Raw genomic sequence first — 22,640 nt, forward strand, 5'->3', positions numbered from 1 at the left:
GAACAAACAAACAAACAAATATACCAATGTTTTACTTTTTTTTAATAACAGTGTTTCGGGGAACATCCATAAATGATGTCACGTTTGTTTGACAATTTTTATCTTTCCCCTCTCCTTCCCACTGTCACACATCTTCACAAAAAGCCAGACACCACATTCAAAAAGTCAGACACCACATTCAAAAGGACGTCACGCTTTAGACATGTCTTCATCTTTTAAAAAAACGATTTTGGCTGAGCATGGGTCTGACCACACTATCGCTTCATATGCTGAAGTCACAAAAACAGGTTAACACAAGTACACCTTTCATAAAAACCTAATAAAAATAAATCACTTTAAAAACAAGAAGAATACCGTGGAATAGCCGTGGAATAGCCTAAACGGAATCATTTAAGTCACTTAATCAGTGTGTGCCTGTGTTATGTAAAATGTGTCGGATTTTTAGCTAATTAGTTATCTCTTTGCTTTGTCAGTAATATCGTTCAGCGTGTAGTAATGCACATTGCGTTTTGACCAATAACTATTTTATAAATTATTTTTCTCAAACAAGTTCAACATTAATATATAGGCCTATAATTCACGTGAAATGGGTACCGATGGCTAATAGTGATGATAATAGTTATGGATCGTAATAAAAATAGCAAACAGCTGTATCGTTAAAGCTTTAGCCGACAGAAAATGTTGCGTTATAATGCGTTAAACTTGTGAATGGAAGCCGCCATGTTTTTTTGTGAAAAAATAAGTAAATGAATCAAGTGACGTCACTATAAAATAATTGTTCTGAAGTTTAATAATTAAAGTGGTGTTTACACAAATGAATATATCAATAAATTATGTAACGTCTTTAAGGGGCAGATACACCTAGAACGTAGTTATATTACTAAACCATTTACCAAATGACCCGCGCCGTAAGCATACGCCGCTATTTAGTTGTTCGATTTCTACTTTTTAGTAATTCATAATTTGTGAATTCAACACTAACAACGCTGCGACTTAAAATATTTTCTTTAAAACACTATTACTAGTTCGTAAAGGACGGTTATCCTCACCCTTCCTCCTCTCCCCCCCCCCCCCGACCCCGTGAAAGCAGCCGTCCGTGACGACAGTTTAGAGACAACAATGATAAAAACAAGCGGAACGTGTTACCTCCCCGTAATTTCAAATCGTTTAACAACTAAATTATCTCCCTCTAATAGTCGTCACTACATTATATATATATATAATTCTAAGAATTTTTCGAAAATTATTATATAAAATATTATCTATATACTACTAAAAGTCAAGTTTGTTTACATGTTTGAATATTTATTTTTTTGTTTGTTTTTTTTTTGTTTGTTTTTTTGTTTGCCTGATTGACTATTACGCATGGTTGCACTCATCGTGGAGAGCTGTAAAATAGTATGTAGGTAGAGAACATTTTTTGTTTTAAGACAGACTGTTAATCACACATTTATTTAAAGACGTTAATTAATTTATTGATTTATTCATACGTAGAGTAACCCTATTTTTTTAAAAAGTTTAGAACGACCACTACACTCGGCGGGACCGTGACGTCACAGTTTTTTGTTTACTCTTTAGTACAATAAAATGGCGGCGTCTATCGAAGAAAATTGTGTTCCCATTCAAAAGTTTAACGCGTTCTAAATCTAATTTTCTGTCGGTCATAACTTTAACAATACGTCCGTTTGCTGTATTTATTACGTTCCAACACTTATATCAATTTTAAACTGTCTTTTTTCATTTAGTTTTACAATAAATTTCTCTAGATCTAAAGATCAGCTGTCGAAGGAAAGTTATGAATCTAGCCTAGATCTAGCCTAGATCTAGGTCACTAGACTCAATGTAAATTCTAGATCTAGACTTAATGTAAATTCTACATCTAGAATCTATTTCAGGCCTTAATACATCTAGAATCTATTTCAGGCCTTAATTATTTTATATAAATCTTTGTTTGGCTAATTTAAGATAAAATTTAATTTGAAAGTTACTACTACTAGACTTAGATCTAGATCTATGCGCGTAAATCAAGTTGCATAAGGAGACTCAAAGTATAGTATAAAAATTCATTTGTGACGTCACGAGTAAATAGCTAAGTTGGTAGCGTAGTCGGCTCTCATGCGGGTGGCACAGGTTCTAGACCAATATGTCAATGATATTTTTATTTCATTTTTTTTTTAGATGTGAATGATAAAGTTGCCTATCTGAACTTGGCAGGATACAGGGCAGGTGAAGTAGAGTTCATCTGTTTCTTTGTCCTAAGCATATGAAAGGATAGTGTGGTCAGAGACATGCTGGCAAATATTTACCTGTAAAGAATTACAGACAGCGAACAGGTAACTGAAGAGCATGCTGGCAAATATTTACCTGTAAAGAATTACAGACAGCGAACAGGTAACTGAAGAGCATGCTGGCAAATATTTACCTGTAAAGAATTACAGACAGCGAACAGGTAACTGAAGAGCATGCTGGGGCAAATATTTACCTGTAAAGAATTACAGACAGCGAACAGGTAACTGAAGAGCATGCTGGCAAATATTTACCTGTAAAGAATTACAGACAGCGAACAGGTAACTGAAGAGCATGCTGGCAAATATTTACCTGTAAAGAATTACAGACAGCGAACAGGTAACTGAAGAGCATGCTGGCATGTCCGACAGCAAAAAACGCGAAGATCCAGGTCAGACCCAGTAACACCACGAGACTCACAATGGCACGGAAGTTTCCTAGAAAGCTGAAACAACCAAAGTTTATTGGCTCTCAATGATGTGATCGACATCACGTATACAGCCAACCTAAATCACTCAGCCAGCCAAACTCATCCAGCCAACCCAATTCATCAAAACCAACCTTACTCATCTAGCCAAAATACCTCACAAGCCACCCCAACTAATCAGCAAACTCACCTCACCAGCTAACCCACCTCACCCAGCCAACCCCACCTCACCAGCCAACCTAACTTACCAGCCAACCCACATCACCCAGCCAACCCACCTCACCCACCTCACCCAGCCAACCCACCACACCCACCTCACCAGTCAACCCACCTCACCAGCCAACCCACCTCACCCAGCCAACCCAGACAACCCACCACACCCACCTCACCCAGCCAACCCAGACAACCCACCTCACCCAGCCAACCCACCTCACCCAGCCAACCCACCTCACCCAGCCAACCCACCTCACCCAGCCAACCCACCTCACCCAGCCAACCGACATCACCCAGACAACCCACTCACCCACCTCACCCAGCCAACCCACCTCACTCAGCCAACCCACCTCACCCAGCCAACCCGCCTCACCCAGCCAACCCACCTCACCCAGCCAACCCACCTCACCCAGCCAACCCACCTCACCCAGCCAACCCACCTCACTCAGCCAACCCACCTCACCCAGCCAACCCGCCTCACCCAGCCAACCCACCTCACCCACCTCACCCAGCCAACCCGCCACACCCACCTCACCCAGCCAACCCACCTCACCCAGCCAACCCGCCACACCCACCTCACCCAGCCAACCCACCTCACCCAGCCAACCCACCTCACCCAGCCAACCCACCACACCCACCTCACCCAGCCAACCCACCTCACCCAGCCAACCCACCTCACCCAGCCAACCCACCTCACCCAGCCAAGCCCACCTAACAGACTTGCCGCCCGACTCACCGTTTTCTCTCCTGCCTGCTGTGCTGTGTTGCTGTGCTCCGGGCCATCATGGAGAGCTGACGTAAGATCAAACAGAAGACGGTCAAGTTGAAGAGCAGCACCATCACGACCGGGACGACGAAGACGAAATAGAAGGCGGGACTTCTAATCCAGCAGCTGCAGACAAAAACAATGACGGGCCTTGTCAAGAAATAAGGAAGATCCTGATTGGCTAAGCAACTAAAATTTCAAAATTTAATGCATTTTTTGTTTAATTTAACGACTAAGAAAGACGTTTGAATCACCAAAAGCAAATTTCGAGAGACTTTTCCTTTAAATATAAAAATCTCCATACCAATCATTAATCATAACTTCCTGTCGGGAGGTTTAAAACGTAACTGATTGGCGGGTCAAAACAAAATGTCCGAGACCGCCCATTTAGAGTTTGACAATTTTGGGACGGCCCAATTAAATTTGGACCGTTTTAAGCAGGTTTTAGACTTACATTCCACTGGTAAGTTTTCCGTAGGTTTCTGTCTTGTCTATGGCAAGTGTAACGACGACCAAAATTAAGGGGATTCCTTGAAAAGAAACAGCTTCTTAAAAACCATTTTTAGAAATAACAAGCTTTTGTTACAATCTAATCCTTACAATGTTTTTACAAACAACAACGTAGTATCTACAAACAACGTCGCCTACAAATAAGAACGTCGTGTATACAAGCAAAAACATATGACCTGAATGCACCAGAAGAACAAGCTCAAACTTTACTGGAAGTCGTGGTTGAAGGACAGAGCGTTTGGCTGCAAGCCCAAATGTCTCAAGTTCGGAATTGGTTTTGGACTTGTGACTGCCCTCGAGTTCACCCAGCTCTGACGGGTACCTGACTGACTTTGGCGACTGGGCATAGTGCCGATCACACTAGCCCTTCACGTGACAAGGTTAAGAAACATGAACTCTACTTCATCAGCCGTTTGGATCGCTAGGTCTAAAGAGGAATCAGTGAGTGGGTGGGTGGGTGGATGGATAACCTACCCACTTACTCCCGCCCCACACCCCGCCCCACCACCGCACCACCCCCGCCCCACCCCCGCCCCACCCGTACTTACCCCAGCCCACACATGCAGCCTTGATATAGAAGTGAGATATGAAGATGTTGAAGACACGGACCAGCATCAGATACATGTAGTAGGCGTTGACGGCCATCCAGAAAATGGACGAAGTCAACAGATAGTGGAGCACGGCGGCCAGAAACTGACGAGACACGTGATGACCGTAAGCTCACCGGGACAAAACCTTTATACACAACTTTAATCACGAGTTCAATTCTATAAATAGATTTGGTATTTTTTCATTTTGTTTCTGTTTTTGTTTCATTACAAGTAATGTTACTTCTTCCGGTCTAGCTGGGTACCAGTGGTGAAACGATTGTAGAAAAAAAAGTCACAGGAAAAAAAAAACACAGGAAAAAAAACACACAAAAAAAGTCACAGGAAAAAAGTCACAGGAAAAAACGTCACAAATATATATTTGCATGGAATTTGTTAAAACTTTTATGTATTAAATATTCATAGAGTGAAAATTTACTTAGGATTAATTAAATGTAATGTAATGTGTGTGGGTTGTATACGCATGGTAATTTGTATAATTCATCTAAAAATATTATTTAGTATGAATTATGTACATTATGTACATTATGAAGGTTTTCATCGTGGTTTTTTTTTAAATTAAATTACCGTGAAATGGTAAGGTCATCTAACTTACTGCCCTCAACTCATCGCAACAATAGTTATGCTTAGTTCAACCACCTTTTTGCCCATATTTATCAAACTCATTACATAACAAAACTTAGGATCAAAACAGAGAGCCGACAAGGTTCAAAGGCTGTCATTGACGCAAAACTTCAATAGCACAAAATGTGTTCGAACAATGCCTACTGAGGGGAGGCCGACCAGAGAATAGCCTACGTCAAAACATATGCAAAACACAATGATGTGCCTAAATTTCTTTTATAGTTAACTTTTGTTACGTATTTAGTTAAATACGCGGTAGAAAAGTTGAGATTGTTGTGTAAATTATCTTAGAGTATTTATACTTACAATTTTTAAAAACCATAATGCTTTTAACGTCTATAAATAATTTATGCTATTAAAAAATACAACCCACAACAATAAACATACTAAATTTTACAATTCTTAACAAATTAATACAAACATTTCTAAAAAGATTTTTGTGACTTTATTTCTGTGACTTTTTTTCCTAGCAAAAACTGTGACTTTTTTTCTGTTTTTTTTTCCTGTGACTTTTTTTCCCGTTCACCTATCTCCGTATAGGGTGTGCTAGCAACGAATGTAAATACTAGATGGGATAGCTGATAAGCATTCACTTAGGCCCAGTACTTGACCCTATCTACACAGATGTGTTATTCGCGGTTGAATGAACATTGGTAATCTATTACTCATCGGTTCTTCACGCACTATCCAGCGGTGGGGTGGAGGTGCGTGTCTAGCCTCAAGTGTTGTACCCAGTGTTGTGTAGTAGGCTATTATCATAAGGCAATAAACTTGTGTAAGCTACAATTTAAGTAGGGATAGACATTGTATTGTAGTGAAAAGACCGGCTAACAAACCAAAATTGATCTGGTTTGATGATAGCTGTTGTGCGAATACCGCTCGATTGATAGGATGTGTAATACTTAATAGTCATAAATTCATTACCTGTTGTATACATATTTTCTGCTTACATAGAAAAATCTGTCTAAAACTTACAACATAAATCAAAGCGTATTTTATTAGTCAAATGGTTTATCCACATATAACAAGACGTTTTTTTCTGTGCCTTATTCCGCTCTTCTTTTCAAGTTTTCACAACTTTGCATTTTTACTCAAAATTTAACATTCAAATCGCTAAGGCTTTGGAACCCTTTGTCATACAAGACTAAAACATTCCACGTGCATTCAGCATTATACCATCTACAAAACTTTGTACATTACAATAATTTAGGAAATATTGATATTTATGTAGCACCACCCCCTAATTTTAGCACATAAATTTACGTAATAATTTGTATTAAAAATTGAGTACGAGCTATCGCAATGATTAAACGTAGACATGTATAGTTTGGTTTGAGAAACCTAAATCTTTCATCCGCTTTTAAAAATCTCTTATGGGAACAAAGTTATAGCGCTGTAAGTTTTTACATCTTTTCGCGGTTTCCATGGCAACCAGTACTGCTATTGACGGCTATATATTATTTTTGTCTATAGTTTAACAACTATAAACATATGAACTTATTAAACACCCAGAAATGTGTTAAATAAAAATAAACCGAGAGTGATCTCCCCTAAACTTTCTCGGATATCTATATATATATATAATTCTCTTCTAGGAGTCGCTAGATAACAAGCTGTAAACGCGCTCCCTACCTCCCCCACCCCTACATGGTCTGGTGAGCTGTGGTTCACTCTGTTTACAAACAGAGCCGGGTTTAGTGACGACTATTAGGGGCAGATAATTTAGTTTGAAACGATTTTAAACGTAGGGGGGGGGGGGTAACTAAGTGGAGTTTACTTTAACGGAGGGGGGGGGGGGAAGGAGGGGGGGGGTTATCGTCCTTCACGAGCTACTTATAGTGTTTTAAAGAAATATTTTCAGTGGCAGCGTTGGTAGTGTCGAATTCACAAATTATGAATTACTGAAAAGTAGAAAAAAAACAACAACTAAATAGCGGCGTATGTTATGCCGCGGGCCGGCTCGTTCTTATATAAAACAACAGGGGATGGGAACTCGGGCTATAGACATGATTTTTAATCCATTTTAAAAACTTAAAGTTTTAAAAACAGAATAAAATCTCGTAGACAAAAGAATTACACACCAAGTGAACGCCAAATAAAAAAAAGTGCATAATAGTGCGCAATATTATTAGTCCTTTTAAAATTTACATTCGTTTTTTGAGAAATCGGAAGTAGCGTAAATGACTACTTCCAGTCAACGGAAATTACTCAAAATTTAACAGAAGGTAGAGAATTAGATCTTTTACTAACATGTGAAATTTCATTTATCTATCTGAAATAGTACTCAAGTTATAGGCTTTTGAAAAATTCAAAGTAGAAAAAGTACCACTTCCGGTTATCGGAAATAGCTCAAAAGTTGATACGGATCTACGATTTTGATAAAATACTTATATATGAAATTTCATCAACCTAGCTGTAACGGTACTCAAGTTATCGTGTTTACACACGGACAGACAGACAGACAGACACACACAGACATACGGACAGAATTTCAAAGTCCAGTTTTTCAGACTGGATTACGCATAAAACCTCTTAATTTTGATAAATCTGGATTGATATTTTTTGCCCGATTAAAAGAAGTCCTCTATACTTCGGATGAGTTGAAGGACTGAGGTGTAATACGGTGAAAATTGTTAAAATTTCAAGTGATTTTTGTGCACGATTTCAATACTTTCTCTATACTTCGTATACACGAGAAAGTAAAAAAGTCAATCCGTGGTGCCTATCCTTAAAACACCGATTTTTAAAAACACCGATTTCGTCTGAGTGTGGATCTTACTACTTTATCTCTTAATATGCTGTGGTTAAAGAAACAGATGGACTCTCCTCCACCTCCCCCGTGTCCCGCCAAGTCCCGAGAGGCAACTTAATCAGTTACATCTAAAGAGAAGTCACACCTTAAATAATATTTTTTATTTGTGTTAAGTTTAGTTCGGATCAGTTTAGCTTTTAAGCGACTTTTTTTTAAAGGTTTTATTTATGTTTTGTTAGTGTTGTCAAAGTCACATCAAGCTAAGATAAGGCAATATGGAATTGGGGCTTTGTTTTAATAAAAAAAAATAGAATGGGATTTCTGTTTAGTTTGGTTTGTTATAGTTTCAGATTAGGGTGTTTGCTTTAGTTCATAGCTAAGTGTTGTGATATTTATTTAATAAGGAACAGGTTGAAATGCTTCTAAATTTAGATCTATGCATATAAAATATAGTTGGGTAGGCAGGCTATGGGAGACAGACCTGTACCTAGATATGTAGGTATTTGTAGGTGATTTGCGAGATTTCAATATCAGTCCCAAACAGGAAAAAAACAAATCAGTAAAATCACACACTTTACATCCAAGACGACTTTGTAAGATATCAATCTCAGCCCCAAAGACAAAAAATCCGTTGCATAAAAATAACGCCCAACACAGGCTGTAGAGGATTTTCGAGGGTTCATCACGGCGAAGGCGACTGTGGATTAAGCATTCACATAAGTCATTTTAGACGATCATTCGCGTTTTGTCAACTTTAGACTATCATCAACAGTTTTTAGTTTAAAAAAAAAATCATTCTTTATTTATTTGTATCCATCTTTAAATCTACCGATTTAATTCATTCATTCAGTCATTCATTTAATCGCTCCATCATTCACTCACTCCTTCGTTCGTTCGATTTTTCATTCATTCACTGATAAAGTGTGAAAGAGAAAAATGAAATACTGAGAACATATTCGTACCTAAAGATGGTGTAGGACAGGAGGGTGAAAGACAAACCCAGTAATGAAATGGTGCAGCCCGCTTGGGAGATTAATTTCAGCGAGTATATGTTTTCTTCGTCTAATGTTGATCCAGCCAATTGATACACATCCTGCAGAGAGCAACAAAACCTACTAGATATATGGACCAGTAGGGACCAGTAGATCTATGGACCAGTTGGGATAAGTAGAGCTATGGACCAGTAGAGCTATGGACCAGTTGGGATAAGTAGAGCTATGGACCAGTACAGCTATGGACCAGTAGAGCTATGGACCAGTAGAGCTACCGATCAGTAGAGCTATAGACCAATAGAGCTATGGATAGTATAGACGAGATGCCGTTCTATTTGAAGACCGGCTTCAGCTTTGTCCATGTAGCTTCGATTGAGCACCGTCCTCCACCTCTCTCAGATACTGAAGCTGAAGGATAGTTTTAATAAGCTATGTAATCTTATATTCTTTTTGGTCTAATACGTTTTCTGTAACTGCGCAACAATAACAGCTTGAGTGTTTTTACTTGTGCTTTTGTCCGCACTGTGGCTTACATCCCAACCTTATCAGCTTTCCACAGGTCCACAACTCGTTTTAAGTCAGTGTGTAAATATAACTGTACGTACACAGTTAACTCATTTCAGGTTAACGAAAACAAATTTTTACACACAAACACAATCAAGCTAACACACACACACATATAAATACATTTTCTAAGTTTTCTTATTTTCAGTTCATTTAGCAGTTTGTTTTTATAAAGATTTTTATATAATTTGTCTTATTTTCAGTTCATTTAGCAGTTTGTTTTTATAAAGATTTGTATATAATTTGTCTTATTTTCAGCTCATTTAGCAGTTTGTTTTTATAAAGATTTTTATATAATTTGTCTTATTTTCAGTTCATTTAGCAGTTTGTGTTTATAAAGATTTGTATATAATTTGTCTTATTTTTAGTTCATTTAGCAGTTTGTTTTTAAAAAGATTTTTATATAATTTGGATTATTTTCAGTTCATTTAGTAGTTTGTATTTATAAAGATTTTTATATAATTTGGATTATTTTTTTTTAGTCATTCGTAATCTGAGCTAGTGAATGGTTTATTGTAAATTTATTATTTTATTTTGTGCGCGAATGTTGTCCTGGATGACGGCTACGGGACTTCCGGTCAAAGTCAGCATTTAAACCCCAGTGACCGCTAGGGTAATTCTTTTAACCCCACAACCGGTCAAGAATGTTTAGAGTTTTTTTATGAAAAGGGTGTTTGTTGAGTTGCTTTGTTTGGAGTTTTTTTTTATGACTGGGTGTTTGTTGAGTTGCTTTGTTTGGAGTTTTTTATGACTGGGTGTTTGTTGAGTTGCTTTGTTTAGAGTTTTTTTTTATGACTGGGTGTTTGTTGAGTTGATTTGTTTAGAGTTTTTTATGACTGGGTGTTTGTTGAGTTGCTTTGTTTAGAGTTTTTTTTATGACTGGGTGTTTGTTGAGTTGCTTTGTTTAGAGTTTTTTTATGACTGGGTGTTTGTTGAGTTGCTTTGTTTGGAGTTTTTTTTATGACTGGGTGTTTGTTGAGTTGCTTTGTTTGGAGTTTTTTATGACTGGGTGTTTGTTGAGTTGCTTTGTTTAGAGGTTTTTTTTATGACTGGGTGTTTGTTGAGTTGCTTTGTTTAGAGTTTTTTTATGACTGGGTGTTTGTTGAGTTGCTTTGTTTAGAGTTTTTTTATGACTGGGTGTTTGTTGAGTTGCTTTGTTTATAGTTTTTTATAACTGGGTGTTTGTTGAGTTGATTTGTTTAGAGTTTTTTTTATAACTGGGTGTTTGTTGAGTTGATTTGTTTAGAGTTTTTTATGACTGGTTGTTTGTTGAGTTGCTTTGTTTAGAGTTTTTTTTAATGACTGGGTGTTTGTTGAGTTGATTTGTTTAGAGGTTTTTTTTTATGACTGGGTGTTTGTTGAGTTGCTTTGTTTAGAGTTTTTTTTTTATGCCTGGGTGTTTGTTGAGTTGATTTGTTTAGAGGTTTTTTTTATGACTGGGTGTTTGTTGAGTTGCTTTGTTTTGTTTAGAGCTTTTTTATGACTAAAGTTACATTGCAGTTTATTATTGCTTTGTAATATTGATAGCTCCATTTGTTTGTAAATAAACTTGATAAGATTATCTTTTAAAAGATTAAGGTTAGGGTTTAACCAGTCTTGGTTTAGCTAGACTTGCACTGACGGCCCAATCGTTGAGTAGCGTTGTGGTTGATTTAGAGAAGACATTAGGGTTCTAGACACACCCCCTACCAGTCAGGGCTTACAGTAATAAATTAAATTGACCAGAAGCGACACTGGGGGGGGGGCGGCTGCCAGGGATGACGACACTAAGTGGGTAAGCGCCAAAAGGGGTAGAAAAAATCAAAAGCTCATTTTAAGCTGCAGTTTTGAATTATAAACAGTCAAAATTAAGAAATTTAACGACTACAAGCCAACAGACATGCATGAAGACAGACAACAGACATGTATGAAGACAGACAACAGAAATGTAAAAGCACCGACCATAATAAGAGCAAAGTTGGTCATGTGACTACATGAGCAGACAGTTTTTTCCTGGTCGCTCCTCACCACACGACAACCGTCTCTCGCCCACTTTCCTCGCCGTCCATCCTTGTGGCGCAGAGTCGTGTTGATCGCGTCGGTGCGCCAGTACTTACAGGACGGTCCTCTAGTCGTCTAGATAGGAAGAGAACCGTCTCACGCAAAGTCTCAAACAATTATTTATTCATTAACCTAAGTGTAATGAAGTGATTTATTCATTAACCTAAGTGTAATGAATTGATTTATTCATTAACCTAAGTGAAATGAATTGATTTATTCATTAACCTAAATGTAATGAAGTGATTTATTCATTAACCTAAGTGTAATGAATTGATTTATTCATTAACCTAAGTGTAATGAATTGATTTATTCATTAACCTAAGGGTAATGAATTGATTTATTCATTAACCTAAGTGTAATGAAGTGATTTATTCAAAAAGTTAAATGTAATTACTGATTTTTTTTATAAAGCTAAGTGTAATGAACTATTTTTTTCAGAAATTCTCTATAATAATCGTGCGTTTGCTAATAGTGGGAAAGGTCTATTATAATGTTTGCTTTTATATTTATATCTACAAATATTAGAACGGTAAAGCATATGATATAGTACAAAAAGAGTTTTTAGTCCCAGTTTTTTTGTACTTACGTCATTGAAATGATAGAAAGTCATGATGACGTCATCATCTAAATGTTCATTTTGTAGGTGAGGAATTTGAACAGACAAAATGTAGCTGTTGGGCGACTGAGTATAATCTGTCTGGGTAAGTTTAGAAGACACATCATTGGAACACAACAGATATTTATCTCGCATACAACGGATATTCCGTGTAAACTGAGCCACTCAGAGTATACACGTTCATGTCAAGTGTTTTAAATGTTCATTTTTAATTAAACCTTTTATTAACCTAAAGTGTAAGGAATAAAAATGGATTTTACGAATTTAAATAACAATAGCGGTATTAACTTCACTATTTTTTACTTTCTCGTATATACGAAGTATAGAGAAAGTCTTGTAATCGTGCAAAAAAAAAAAAATCGAGATTTTTACAAATCTCGACGTTTCACACCTCACTGATACGGAAAAACATAATTTTGCAATCTTGTCAGTATGTCTGTGTGTCTGTCTGTGTGTCTGTCTGTGTGTCTGTCTGTCTGTCCGTGTGTAAACACGATAACTTGAGTACCGTTACAGCTAGGTTGATGAATTTTCATATATAAGTATTTTATCAAAATCGTAGATCCGTATCAACTTTTGAGTGATTTCCGATAACCGGAAGTGGTACACACACACACACACAGACACACAGACAGACACACAGACATACGGACAAGATTGCAAAATTATGTTTTTCCGTATCAGTGAGATGTGAAACGTCGAGATTTGTAAAAATCTCGATTTTTTTTTTTTTTTTGCACGATTACAAGACTTTCTCTATACTTTGTATATACGAGAAAGTAAAAAATGCGCACACAGAAAATTACACACAGATCGCTCACCAATTATGGCAATGTGTGCTTATGCGTGCAGGCTTGAGTTTTTACGAGCTTGTGTAAACATAGACAGATATATTTCATTTCGTGTCTGTATATTTTAATAGAATAATGAATGCCGCTTCACTTTCGAAACTGCATAGAAAACAAAGTGCTAAGATTTTCTGATCATAGATGCTGTGGACCATAGAATATTAGCTCACACGTAGTTATACCACATTCAGATGTTGTTCACAGGCAGTTTGTCCACAACGAGCGTTGATCACAGGTGATTTGACCATAGGTGATTTGTGCAACTACGTCTACACCGACTACTACATCCACACTTAAATATATACCTACATTTACTGTTACACTTACACGTATACCGACGCCTACTGCCAACATACGAACCCACCTGCCTTCCTGGCTGGCTGTCTATCTGTCTGTCTGTCTGTCTGTCTGTCTGTCTGTCTGTCTGTCTGTCTGTCTGTCTGTCTGTCTGTCTGTCTGTCTGTCTGTCTGTCTGTCTGTCTGTCTGTCTGTCTGTCTGTCTGTCTGTCTGTCTGTCTGTCTGTCTGTCTGTCTGTCTGTCTGTCTGTCTGTCTGTCTGTCTGTCTGTCTGTCTGTCTGTCTGTCTGTCTGTCTGTCTGTCTGTCTGTCTATCCATCCAGCTTATGTAATAACCGATGGACGGATGGTTAGCTTAGGTAATAACTGATGGACGGATGGTTAGGTTAGCTTATGTAATAAATGATGGACGGATGGTTAGCTTATGTAATAACTGATGGACGGATGGTTAGCTTATGTAATAACTGATGGACGGATGGTTAGCTTATGTAATAACTGATGGACGGATGGTTAGGTTAGATTATAGAATAACCGATGGACGGATGGTTAGGTTAGCTTATGTAATAACTGATGGACGGATGGTTAGCTTATGTAATAACTGATGGACGGATGGTTAGCTTATGTAATAACTGATGGACGGATGGTTAGGTTAGCTTATGTAATAACTGATGGACGGATGGTTAGCTTATGTAATAACTGATGGACGGATGGTTAGCTTATGTAATAACTGATGGACGGATGGTTAGCTTATGTAATAACTGATGGACGGATGGTTAGGTTAGCTTATGTAATAACTGATGGACGGATGGTTAGCTTATGTAATAACTGATGGACGGATGGTTAGCTTATGTAATAACTGATGGACGGATGGTTAGCTTATGTAATAAATGATGGACGGATAATTAGGTTAGATTACGTAATAAATGATGGACGGATGGTTAGCTTATGTAATAACTGATGGACGGATGGTTAGCTTATGTAATAAATGATGGACGGATGGTTAGGTTAGCTTATGTAATAACTGATGGACGGATGGTTAGCTTATGTAATAACTGATGGACGGATGGTTAGGTTAGATTATGTAATAAATGATGGACGGATGGTTAGCTTATGTAATAACTGATGGACGGATGGTTAGGTTAGCTTATGTAATAAATGATGGACGGATGGTTAGCTTATGTAATAACTGATGGACGGATGGTTAGGTTAGCTTATGTAATAAATGATGGACGGATGGTTAGCTCATGTAATAACCGATGGACGGATGGTTAGCTTATGTAATAACTGATGGACGGATGGTTAGGTTAGCTTATGTAATAACTGATGGACGGATGGTTAGATTAGCTTATGTAATAACTGATGGACGGATGGTTAGGTGGTTAGCTTATGTAATAACCGATGGACGGATGGTTAGCTTATGTAATAACTGATGGACGGATGGTTAGGTTAGCTTATGTAATAACTGATGGACGGATGGTTAGCTTATGTAATAACTGATGGACGGATGGTTAGGTTAGATTATGTAATAAATGATGGACGGATGGTTAGCTTATGTAATAACTGATGGACGGATGGTTAGGTTAGCTTATGTAATAAATGATGGACGGATGGTTAGCTTATGTAATAACTGATGGACGGATGGTTAGGTTAGCTTATGTAATAAATGATGGACGGATGGTTAGCTCATGTAATAACCGATGGACGGATGGTTAGCTTATGTAATAACTGATGGACGGATGGTTAGGTTAGCTTATGTAATAACTGATGGACGGATGGTTAGATTAGCTTATGTAATAACTGATGGACGGATGGTTAGGTGGTTAGCTTATGTAATAACTGATGGACGGATGGTTAGGTTAGCTTATGTAATAACTGATGGACGGATGGTTAGCTTATGTAATAACTGATGGACGGATGGTTAGGTTAGCTTATGTAATAAATGATGGACGGATGGTTAGCTCATGTAATAACCGATGGACGGATGGTTAGCTTATGTAATTACTGATGGACGGATGGTTAGGTTAGCTTATGTAATAACTGATGGACGGATGGTTAGGTTAGCTTATGTAATAACTGATGGACGGATGGTTAGGTTAGCTTATGTAATAACTGATGGACGGATGGTTAGGTTAGCTTATGTAATAACTGATGGACGGATGGTTAGCTTATGTAATAACTGATGGACGGATGGTTAGGTTAGCTTATGTAATAACTGATGGACGGATGGTTAGGTTAGCTTATGTAATAAATGATGGACGGATGGTTCGCTTATGTAATAACTGATGGACGGATGGCTAGATTAGCTTATGTAATAAATGATGGACGGATGGTTAGCTCATGTAATAACCGATGGACGGATGGTTAGCTTATGTAATAACTGATGGACGGATGGTTAGGTTAGCTTATGTAATAACTGATGGACGGATGGTTAGGTTAGCTTATGTAATAACTGATGGACGGATGGTTAGGTTAACTTATGTAATAACTGATGGACGGATGGTTAGGTTAGCTTATGTAATAACTGATGGACGGATGGTTAGCTTATGTAATAACTGATGGACGGATGGTTAGCTTATGTAATAACTGATGGACGGATGGTTAGCTTATGTAATAACTGATGGACGGATGGTTAGGTTAGATTATGTAATAAATGATGGACGGATGGTTAGCTTATGTAATAAATGATGGACGGATGGTTAGCTTATGTAATAAATGATGGACGGATGGTTAGGTTAGATTATGTAATAACTGATGGACGGGTGGTTAGCTCATGTAATAACTGATGGACGGATGGCTAGCTCATGTAATAACCGATGGACGGATGGTTAGCTTATGTAATAAATGATGGACGGATGGTTAGCTTATGTAATAAATGATGGACGGATAATTAGGTTAGATTACGTAATAAATGATGGACGGATGGTTAGCTTATGTAATAACTGATGGACGGATGGTTAGCTTATGTAATAAATGATGGACGGATGGTTAGGTTAGCTTATGTAATAACTGATGGACGGATGGTTAGCTTATGTAATAACTGATGGACGGATGGTTAGGTTAGATTATGTAATAAATGATGGACGGATGGTTAGCTTATGTAATAACTGATGGACGGATGGTTAGGTTAGCTTATGTAATAAATGATGGACGGATGGTTAGCTTATGTAATAACTGATGGACGGATGGTTAGGTTAGCTTATGTAATAAATGATGGACGGATGGTTAGCTCATGTAATAACCGATGGACGGATGGTTAGCTTATGTAATAACTGATGGACGGATGGTTAGGTTAGCTTATGTAATAACTGATGGACGGATGGTTAGATTAGCTTATGTAATAACTGATGGACGGATGGTTAGGTGGTTAGCTTATGTAATAACTGATGGACGGATGGTTAGGTTAGCTTATGTAATAACTGATGGACGGATGGTTAGCTTATGTAATAACTGATGGACGGATGGTTAGGTTAGCTTATGTAATAAATGATGGACGGATGGCTAGCTCATGTAATAACCGATGGACGGATGGTTAGCTTATGTAATAACTGATGGACGGATGGTTAAGTTAGCTTATGTAATAACTGATGGACGGATGGTTAGGTTAGCTTATGTAATAAATGATGGACGGATGGTTAGCTTATGATATAACTGATGGACGGATGGTTAGGTTAGCTTATGTAATAAATGATGGACGGATGGTTAGCTCATGTAATAACCGATGGACGGATGGTTAGCTTATGTAATTACTGATGGACGGATGGTTAGGTTAGCTTATGTAATAACTGATGGACGGATGGTTAGGTTAGCTTATGTAATAACTGATGGACGGATGGTTAGGTTAGCTTATGTAATAACTGATGGACGGATGGTTAGGTTAGCTTATGTAATAACTGATGGACGGATGGTTAGCTTATGTAATAACTGATGGACGGATGGTTAGGTTAGCTTATGTAATAACTGATGGACGGATGGTTAGGTTAGCTTATGTAATAAATGATGGACGGATGGTTCGCTTATGTAATAACTGATGGACGGATGGTTAGATTAGCTTATGTAATAAATGATGGACGGATGGTTAGCTCATGTAATCACCGATGGACGGATGGTTAGCTTATGTAATAACTGATGGACGGATGGTTAGGTTAGCTTATGTAATAACTGATGGACGGATGGTTAGGTTAGCTTATGTAATAACTGATGGACGGATGGTTAGGTTAGCTTATGTAATAACTGATGGACGGATGGTTAGGTTAGCTTATGTAATAACTGATGGACGGATGGTTAGCTTATGTAATAACTGATGGACGGATGGTTAGGTTAGCTTATGTAATAACTGATGGACGGATGGTTAGCTTATGTAATAACTGATGGACGGATGGTTAGGTTAGTATATGTAATAAATGATGGACGGATGGTTAGCTTATGTAATAAATGATGGACGGATGGTTAGCTTATGTAATAAATGATGGACGGATGGTTAGGTTAGATTATGTAATAACTGATGGACGGGTGGTTAGCTCATGTAATAACTGATGGACGGATGGCTAGCTCATGTAATAACCGATGGACGGATGGTTAGCTTATGTAATAAATGATGGACGGATAATTAGGTTAGATTACGTAATAAATGATGGACGGATGGTTAGCTTATGTAATAACTGATGGACGGATGGTTAGCTTATGTAATAAATGATGGACGGATGGTTAGGTTAGATTATGTAATAACTGATGGACGGATGGTTAGGTTAGATTATGTAATAACTGATGGACGGATGGCTAGCTCATGTAATAACCGATGGACGAATGGTTAGCTTATGTAATAAATGATGGACGGATGGTTAGCTTATGTAATAACTGATGGACGGATGGTTAGCTTATTTAATAACTGATGGACGGATGGTTAGCTTATGTAATAAATGATGGACGGATGGTTAGCTTATGTAATAAATGATGGACGGATGGTTAGGTTAGATTATGTAATAACTGATGGACGGGTGGTTAGCTCATGTAATAACTGATGGACGGATGGTTAGCTTATGTAATAAATGATGGACGGATGGTTAGGTTAGATTATGTAATAAATGATGGACGGATGGTTAGCTTATGTAATAAATGATGGACGGATGGTTAGCTTATGTAATAAATGATGGACGGATGGTTAGGTTAGATTATGTAATAAATGATGGACGGATGGTTAGCTTATGTAATAAATGATGGACGGATGGTTAGCTTATGTAATAAATGATGGACGGATGGTTAGGTTAGATTATGTAATAAATGATGGACGGATGGTTAGCTTATGTAAAAACTGATGGACGGATGGTTAGCTTATGTAATAAATGATGGACGGATGGTTAGGTTAGATTTTGTAATAACTGATGGACGGATGGTTAGGTTAGCTTATGTAATAAATGATGGACGGATGGTTAGCTCATGTAATAACCACAGAGAACGCTGTCAGTATTGTGTGACGTCAGTGTACTAGAGCCTGGTGCAATTCTTAAAAAAACTTTTTCGTTCTACTACAGTTACCCATCTCTAAGATCCTCTGTGATTTTAACAAGATATTTATTAATCCCCTATTTTCTTAACCCCCCTTCCCCCTCCCTCCCCAAATAAAAAAAAACATTTTAAAAAGAAAGAGACAGGTAGAGAGAGATGGGTGGATGGGTGGATGGGTAGACTGGTGGGTGGACTGATGGGTGGACTGATGGGTGGACTGATGGGTGGACTGGTGGGTGGACTGGTGGGTGGACTGATGGGTGGACTGATGGGTGGATGGGTAGACTGATGGGTGGACTGAAGGGTGGACTGATGGGTGGATGGGTAGACTGATGGGTGGACTGATGGGTGGACTGATGGGTGGATTGATGGGTGGACTGATGGGTGGACTGTTGGGTGGATTGATGGGTAGACTGGTGGGTGGATGGGTAGACTGATGGGTGGACTGATGGGTGGATGGGTAGACTGATGGGTGGACTGATGGGTGGACTGGTGGGTGGACTGGTGGGTGGACTGGTGGGTGGACTGATGGGTGGACTGATGGGTGGACTGGTGGGTGGATTGATGGGTAGACTGGTGGGTGGACTGGTGGGTGGACTGGTGGGTGGATTGATGGGTAGACTGGTGGGTGGACTGGTGGGTGGACTGGTGGGTGGATTGATGGGTAGACTGGTGGGTGGACTGATGGGTGGACTGATGGGTGGACTGGTGGGTGGACTGGTGGGTGGACTGGTGGGTGGACTGGTGGGTGGATGGGTAGACTGGTGGGTGGACTGGTGGGTGGACTGGTGGGTGGATTGATGGGTGGATGGGTAGACTGATGGGTGGACTGATGGGTGGACTGATGGGTAGACTGGTGGGTGGACTGATGGGTGGACTGATGGGTGGACTGGTGGGTGGACTGATGGGTGGACTGATGGGTGGATGGGTAGACTGATGGGTGGACTGATGGGTGGACTGATGGGTGGACTGATGGGTGGACTGATGGGTGGACTGATGGGTGGACTGATGGGTGGACTGGTGGGTGGATGGGTGGACTGATGGGTGGACTGATGGGTGGACTGATGGGTGGACTGATGGGTGGACTGATGGGTGGACTGATGGGTGGACTGATGGGTGGACTGGTGGGTGGATTGATGGGTGGACTGATGGGTGGATGGGTAGACTGATGGGTGGACTGATGGGTGGACTGATGGGTGGACTGGTGGGTGGATTGATGGGTGGACTGATGGGTGGATGGGTAGACTGATGGGTGGACTGATGGGTGGATGGGTAAACTGATGGGTGGACTGGTGGGTGGACTGGTGGGTGGACTGGTGGGTGGATTGATGGGTGGACTGATGGGTAGACTGGTGGGTGGACTGGTGGACTGATGGGTGGATGGGTAGACTGATGGGTGGACTTATGGGTGGACTGGTGGGTGGACTGGTGGGTGGACTGATGGGTGGACTGATGGGTGGACTGATGGGTGGACTGGTGGGTGGACTGATGGGTGGACTGATGGGTGGACTGGTGGGTGGATTGATGGGTAGACTGGTGGGTGGACTGGTGGGTGGACTGGTGGACTGATGGGTGGATGGGTAGACTGATGGGTGGACTGATGGGTGGACTGATGGGTGGACTGATGGGTGGACTGATGGGTGGACTGGTGGGTGGATTGATGGGTGGACTGATGGGTGGACTGGTGGGTGGATTGATGGGTAGACTGGTGGGTGGACTGGTGGGTGGACTGATGGGTGGACTGGTGGGTGGACTGATGGGTGGACTGATGGGTGGACTGGTGGGTGGACTGGTGGACTGATGGGTGGATGGGTAGACTGATGGGTGGACTGATGGGTGGACTGATGGGTGGACTGATGGGTGGACTGATGGGTGGACTGATGGGTGGACTGATGGGTGGACTGATGGGTGGACTGATGGGTGGATTGATGGGTGGACTGATGGGTGGACTGTTGGGTGGATTGATGGGTAGACTGGTGGGTGGACTGCTGGGTGGACTGATGGGTGGACTGATGGGTGGACTGATGGGTGGATGGGTAGACTGATGGGTAGACTGATGGGTGGACTGATGGGTGGATGGGTAGACTGATGGGTGGACTGATGGGTGGACTGATGGGTGGACTGATGGGTGGACTGATGGGTGGACTGATGGGTGGACTGATGGGTGGACTGATGGGTGGATGGGTAGACTGATGGGTGGACTGATGGGTGGATGGGTAGACTGATGGGTGGACTGATGGGTGGACTGATGGGTGGACTGATGGGTGGACTGATGGGTGGATGGGTAGACTGATGGGTGGACTGATGGGTGGATTGATGGGTGGACTGATGGGTGGACTGATGGGTGGATGGGTAGACTGATGGGTGGACTGGTGGGTGGACTGATGGGTGGATGGGTAGACTGATGGGTGGACTGATGGGTGGATGGGTAGACTGATGGGTGGACTGGTGGGTGGACTGGTGGGTGGACTGGTGGGTGGACTGGTGGGTGGACTGATGGGTGGACTGATGGGTGGACTGGTGGGTGGACTGGTGGGTAGACTGATGGGTGGATGGGTAGACTGATGGGTGGACTGATGGGTGGATGGGTAGACTGATGGGTGGACTGATGGGTGGACTGATGGGTAGACTGGTGGGTGGACTGGTGGACTGATGGGTGGATGGGTAGACTGATGGGTGGACTGATGTGTGGATGGGTAGACTGATGGGTGGACTGATGGGTGGACTGGTGGGTGGACTGGTGGGTGGACTGATGGGTGGACTGATGGGTGGACTGATGGGTGGACTGGTGGGTGGACTGATGGGTGGACTGGTGGGTGGATGGGTAGACTGATGGGTGGACTGGTGGGTGGACTGATGGGTGGACTGATGGGTGGACTGGTGGGTGGATTGATGGGTAGACTGGTGGGTGGACTGGTGGGTGGACTGATGGGTGGATGGGTAGACTGATGGGTGGACTGATGGGTGGACTGATGGGTGGACTGGTGGGTGGATTGATGGGTAGACTGGTGGGTGGACTGGTGGACTGATGGGTGGATGGGTAGACTGATGGGTGGACTGATGGGTGGACAGATGGGTGGACTGATGGGTGGACTGGTGGGTGGATTGATGGGTAGACTGGTGGGTGGACTGATGGGTGGACTGATGGGTGGACTGATGGGTGGACTGATGGGTGGACTGGTGGGTGGATTGATGGGTAGACTGGTGGGTGGACTGATGGGTGGACTGATGGGTGGACTGATGGGTGGACTGATGGGTGGACTGATGGGTAGACTGATGGGTGGACTGGTGGGTAGACTGATGGGTGGACTGGTGGGTGGATTGATGGGTAGACTGGTGGGTGGACTGATGGGTGGACTGATGGGTGGACTGATGGGTGGACTGATGGGTGGATGGGTAGACTGATGGGTAGACTGATGGGTGGACTGGTGGGTGGACTGGTGGGTGGACTGGTGGGTGGACTGGTGGGTGGACTGGTGGGTGGACTAATGGGTGGATGGGTAGACTGATGGGTGGACTGATGGGTAGACTGGTGGGTGGACTGATGGGTGGATGGGTAGACTGGTGGGTGGACTGGTGGGTGGACTGATGGGTG

The 22,640-nt window shown here is 40.9% G+C and overlaps 1 protein-coding gene across 1 annotated transcript in view; it reads right to left on the reverse strand.

Moving 5' to 3' along the window:
- Positions 1-22,640, reverse strand: part of LOC131927411 (adhesion G-protein coupled receptor G2) — a gene marked incomplete at its 5' end in the record, with an annotated part of 80,795 nt that overhangs the window by 16,909 nt on the left and 41,246 nt on the right. Inside the window, 8 exon segments of the mRNA XM_059283109.1 lie at positions 2,599-2,731; positions 3,663-3,818; positions 4,147-4,222; positions 4,751-4,895; positions 8,760-8,883; positions 9,149-9,279; positions 11,684-11,857; positions 12,369-12,479. Of these exon segments, the coding sequence (XP_059139092.1) occupies positions 2,599-2,731; positions 3,663-3,818; positions 4,147-4,222; positions 4,751-4,895; positions 8,760-8,883; positions 9,149-9,279; positions 11,684-11,857; positions 12,369-12,479 (1,050 nt within the window).

Source organism: Physella acuta, unplaced genomic scaffold, assembly GCF_028476545.2.
Source record: "Physella acuta isolate Inbredline_101_S28 unplaced genomic scaffold, ASM2847654v3 ptg001399l, whole genome shotgun sequence".
NCBI lineage: Eukaryota > Metazoa > Mollusca > Gastropoda > Physidae > Physella > Physella acuta.